Source organism: Lygodium microphyllum, chromosome 23 (genome assembly GCF_053477565.2).
Source record: "Lygodium microphyllum isolate KBCC chromosome 23, Lygodium_microphyllum_v1.1.10, whole genome shotgun sequence".
Lineage (NCBI taxonomy): Eukaryota > Viridiplantae > Streptophyta > Polypodiopsida > Schizaeales > Lygodiaceae > Lygodium > Lygodium microphyllum.
Window position 1 is genome coordinate 110,508,683 of NC_141157.1, and position 5,583 is coordinate 110,514,265.

Here is a 5,583-nt window from a genome sequence, read left to right on the forward strand (position 1 = left end):
AGAACAAAATGCTAGAGAAATACTTATGGATGCAAGAAACTCTAAGTGAAACTTGGCTAATCCATGGGGAAAACCTTCAAGCATTGTGTATAGGAAATAAGAAACAAAATCCTAGCACCTATGTATTGTTAGTTCTTGACTATTGACAAGCAAAAGACATGCTCAAGGCATCACCTTCAAACATGTGCTAATGCATTCTTCTCAATCTCTTTTTAGGTTTGCATAAAATGCTTTACATTTTTTAAAGTTTTAGTGAAAAGATTTGAAAATTATGCCTTCCATGACAAGGTAAAAATCATATCCTCCCCATGAACCAAGTGCATCTTTCTCATTTCCTCTAGGATGTGCCATCCAACTAAAGTGATTCCATGTTGAAGTTGCTAGAACGTTGAGAATGACCTTATCTCAAGTTAGATTTGGTACATACATATTTGAATAGACCCATAAAATAAATGAAGAGTGACCCATGCTTGTTGCTTTCCTATCCAAACATGAGGCAATGTGATTACACTTTTTTTCTCCAAAGAACCCTACAACAAATGAGAGAGAACCAACCTAGTAGACAACCACATCACATCAAAGCATCCAAATGAGTGAAGACATCCTTTGATCTTTTCATAATGATTTGGAACTAGTTAAGAAATAATAACACCCTTATTTTGCTTTGCTTAGACCTTGTTCGTAGTGAGATGGCATCTACATGTGCATTAATAATATGGGACAAGGCATTGGCTTTTGAGGATGTTGATGCACTCTATGTAAAAACACAAGGTATGTAGATGCACAAAATAAATTACTTTTACAAGTGTAGATGAGAAATCTAAATAAGAATATTGGAGGCTATTAGCTAATGTTATTGTGGGAGGTATTGTGGCAAGAAAGGCCTCACCATCAAATGAGTGTGGGAAAAAGAAGATTTAAGCCAAGAAGGATGTCTCAAGAAGTTTCTATATCTAATTGTGGGAGTCACTTGTTTCATGTGCCCTCTATGGGTGGTGCATGTGTCTAGGATTGAAGTGACTTGCAACTTGGGACATGTTTCTCATTCCTTTTGAAGGGATAACTCATTAACGAGGGCCTTGTAAAAAGGAGCACTATGTGGCATCCTATGATCAATCCTCAATGACTATAAACAAAATTATTGGAACTCATCTATATTTACAGTCATTCGTTTTTTGGAAAATAAGATCGACTCCAAAATTTCCATGAGAACATTGATTTATGACAAGCACTAAAGTTACAAAAGTTAATGAAGTCTTACTAGAACTTGTTTAAATTGGTTCATGATTAAGTATAGAAAGCCAACATTTTCTGAACCTAACATTAATAGGAAATATGTGGGTTGCCAGCATTTTGAGAAAAGTTACCACTTGCTATATCGAGATAGCAAAGATTTCATAAGCAAAAACTCACTATATTGAGATAACGTAGAAGTCATGTATGTAAGATGAAGTTGCTAGTCTAAATAGAGCAAATCAAGTAAAATAGCAAGTGATTAATAGGCCAATCTAAGTATAATTACAGGAAAGAAAAAAACAAAACTTCCAACATGAAGACTGTTGTCTTCTAATGCAATAAAATGCATGCCTAAGCAATGACTATAAACTCCACAGTATATGCATGGAATTCACAAGCAATTATCAACACATGCATTGCGGTAAATATTGCAATTACTTTGTTAACTAGGGCAGATAAACTTAAAAGGCATTCTAGTTAACATTACTCAGTTAGATAAAGCACGTTAAACTAAGAACCAACAACCTAGGTAGAAGAGGGAAGTAATAAAGGGGTTGTTATATATTGATTTCTAATATAAGATAGTATTTATGCACACTACAATTCTTTTGCTAGTTCCTTAGCATTTATATGTAAGTTTCTATAAGGGGATATGATCACATGCATTGTGATCAACCTGGATCTTGCGTGCTCAATCGTTTTTACTAATGGACAAATCACCCAATTTGGCAATATCTTGTGCATGGAAGGTCATATTAGTGGATTAGTACACATGTTGGTGTGTTGAACTTGAGGCTCAAACACTCAAATGGGTTACAATATTTCACGGCTACAAGCTAGAATGGTTAGGATCTAGTAGCAACACAATGAACCTTTGTGAAGCTCTTGCCTATAAGCACATTCGGTTGATCTTTGCAATGCATTGAGCGAAGCCACTCTAGATTATTGTTGTTCCATATGGGCAAGTAAGGTTTGATTTCGTTGTTGGACGAGGAGGCAGCTTGACGATCATGATTATGGATAGCACTAGAACCATCCACCTCATCACAAATCTTTGATAAAGTAAAGACCTTGAAATTGTCGTCAATCTCATTTAGACCCTTGCAAGAAATGTCACTAGGATTTGTGTCAGAATAATTGAAGTTAACACTACTAGTCACCTCCATGTAATTGGGGGGCATAGAGGCCGAATCCTCCTCTTCCTCTTCTTCCTCTTCTTCGATGCCATCCATGAAACCATCTTCTTCCCTAGGACTCTCAAGCATGCAATGCTTGCCAATGCCACACTTAAGAGGAAAGGGTGCTTTTTCTACCTCTTCTTTGATTTGTTCCACTTCTTCTCCCCTAGTTCTTTTGAATTGAGGGTGTCCTCCCATCATGTGAGTACTAGGTAATTGGGCCAACACTTGTTCCATGTTCTCTTTGCATGTTTCCCCTTGATCAAAAGTTCTAGTGCTCATTGTTGGATTGCTTTCTGGGAGTGGGTGGGCTATGTAGAGGGTTAGGCGGCCGGCTATGCGGGACGCTCGAAGTGAGTGTTGAGGGATAGGGACCTTCACTTCTTTAAGTACAAAGCGCCCATCTTGCTTGATGGACCGGAGGGTGGAAGAAAAGGAGGTCTCAGCCGATGGGGAGGGATGCACAAGAGTGGGGGCGGAATCGATGGGGGGTGGGAACGCCCTCTTAGAGATAGGGGTAGTGGAATCTTTACAAGTAAGTAATTTACATAGATTGGGAGCTGATAATCTTCTGGGCAAGGCAAATTTGAGAGGAGAGGATGCGCACCCCTCTTGATATTGGGCTCCGTTTGATTGAAGAAATGGGTTGATCTCCTCTTCAATATGTAATTGAGGGGGGTAGGCCCAGTCATACTCAAACTGAGAGAGGGAGACGGATGGGCAGCAGCTCTCTGAGCCGAGCTCCTCTGTGCAGTGGTGGAGCTTCATCCGCCTGAGCTTGAGGCTCTTCTGATATGGAGTCTCCAGGGCTATCTCCTTGCAGGAGCTGAGCGAAGGGCTGGAGATGCTCTTGCCTATGGCACCCAGGAGCCGGCTGGCAACACTGCCATCATCTGCAGGCGCAGCCATGGCCAACAAGCTCTGCTTCTTCTGATCATCATCGTCACCCCCACCATCATCATCAGCAGCCTCATAATTATGATGAGGAGATGAGGGCGAGATAGTGGGAATGGTGCAGCTGCTGCTCCTCTGCAGAAGATGGCGAGGATTACTAGAGGAAGCAGAAGGGTAGCGGCTTTTTGGTGCATATGGATTTTCATAGGCAGTAGCAGGGTTGCAGCTTATTGATTTGCTGCTGCTCTGAGGAAGATGATCATGAGAGGTGTGATCGGCTATGGAGGTCTCTTCCTGATCCACTGAGAGCCCAAAAATGGATGGGAGATCAGCTTTCCCCATGGCGCAAGGAGCTTAATTAAGGAGCAATGGCCTCTCTGCAAGAGCTTCTCAGCCCACAGGAAGATATGTTATGTCTCTCTGCATGGAGGTAACTCCTCTCTGAGTAAGCCTCCATTTATATACCCCACAGGAAAAGACCCACCCACATTTATTTTTATTTTCCTTATCCAGCAAAAGATAATTTTTACTATCAAAAAGTGAAAATTTACTATTAAATGTGCGATTAAAAAAGGCCAGAGTTTCTTATTGTTGCTATCCAAAAGCCAAAATATCTACCGATGAAATTATAAATAAGAAAGGCAATGGAAAAAAAAAAATCCGGCGATTAAATGACAAATACTGAAAGGCAAAATTTTCAAGGGTACAGCAAAAAGATAAATAAAATCTCCCAATTTTTAAAAAAAAAAAATTAAAAAAGAGGTGAATTTCCACGATGAAATGATGAAAAAAAAAAGGAGAGAGAGAGAGGATAATTTCTACGATGAAATGATGACAAAAATTTGGATTTGTACTGACGGTGAGGAGATGAGAAATGCGAGGTTGAGGCGTTCACACCTACAAGTCTACAAGCGATGATCCGGAGTCGCATATTTCTGTTTCGGATGACGATCGGACTGACAAGGCCTCTCCCGCATTTTTTAAATAATTAGATGTCCCCATATATTTTTTTAAAAAATAAAGATATATCGCTCCAAAAGAAGTGTTCTCTGCCGGCCTGGCCGACATTATACGTTCCCCCATCTGGTGGGCCCGGGCCCCGGGCATCTTGCTGCAGAAAAGGAAAAGAAAACCGAAACAAATAGACCTATTTTATGTCCGGTCGTCCCCTTCCACACATTATAAAAATACCGCCTCCCTTTTAACCATGAAAGATCTTCAAAAGAGGATCCATCATTGAAAGTAGTTCCACACTTTGTGTATGTCCCCTCACCTCCTTCCTACATGGTGCAAGCCCACCACCACACCACATATAAAGGCACACGCACCTCCACTCTTCTTTATATATATATATATATATATATATAAAAGTGCTTGGCCCCCTACCTCTCTAGGTCATCACTAGCCCTCTCCACTCTTTTCTTATACATAAAAGTGCTTTGCTTGGCCATCTAACTCTCGTCATCACTTGCCCTCTCCCCGCCAATTCTCGCCCCATTTGCACACTTTTCATGTGGGGTTTTTCCAACCTCCCCGCCCACATCTTGGGAAAGTGGCACCTCTGCTTGTTGCCATAGAGCTGTGGTTAGCTCTGAGGATTTCTGTCAGACTTAAATGTGTCAAAGGATGTAATGGGATCTGTGTATGTTTCTCCATAAAACTTTTCCCAAACACTCGGCTTCCAAGAGTGTGTGCCCTCCCTCACGGAAAAAAGACACCTTGTCTTGGGCAATTCCAACTCAATGTGCACACTTCTCACTCATGGATGGGTTAGAGCAGCTTGGCATGATCTATCTTCTCTAGGCTTGCTTCATCGAGCATTCTCTATGGACGTGCTCATCTACATCAGCTTACATGATTTCGCAGGCACTGCTCGTCAAAACTAGATGATAGAAAAGCTTGTGGTGATTTACTACATGGAGGAAAGAGATGCCTTTGCTAGAAGCCCTTGACATCACGCTACCATTGGGAGCAAGAGTGGAAGAATTTAGAGGGCCAAAACTTTCTACACTCGATGGGTGCCCCTCAAAAATGTAAATGTACATGTACATGTGTGATTATTGTAAGGGTTATTTTATTTGACAAGTATTGGATAAGTTTACATGATTATGTTCACACAAGGGCCTTTTTATTACAATTTGGAAAATCTTTGTAAGTTTTTTAATATAAACGATTAATTTTATTGCCTTATAACATGTAAATAATGGGGATATTTAAAACATTTGAACACACAGCATACATATGGTTTCTTGTAAGTGCACTATAGAGCCTCTAT

At 40.5% G+C, this 5,583-nt stretch overlaps 1 protein-coding gene across 1 annotated transcript; it reads right to left on the bottom strand.

The window, feature by feature from the left end:
- Positions 1 to 1,765: 1,765 nt before the first annotated feature.
- Positions 1,766 to 3,754, bottom strand: LOC148016615 (uncharacterized). The gene has a single exon (XM_087664646.1). The coding sequence runs from the start codon at positions 3,648 to 3,650 to the stop codon at positions 2,082 to 2,084; it is 1,569 nt and encodes a 522-aa protein (XP_087520772.1). The 5' UTR covers positions 3,651 to 3,754; the 3' UTR covers positions 1,766 to 2,081.
- Positions 3,755 to 5,583: the final 1,829 nt, after the last annotated feature.

What these genes read in the sequence shown, in the direction of transcription:
- LOC148016615 (XM_087664646.1), bottom strand. Translation starts at nt 3,650, where the DNA reads ATGGGGAAAGCTGATCTCCCATCCATTTTTGGGCTCTCAGTGGATCAG.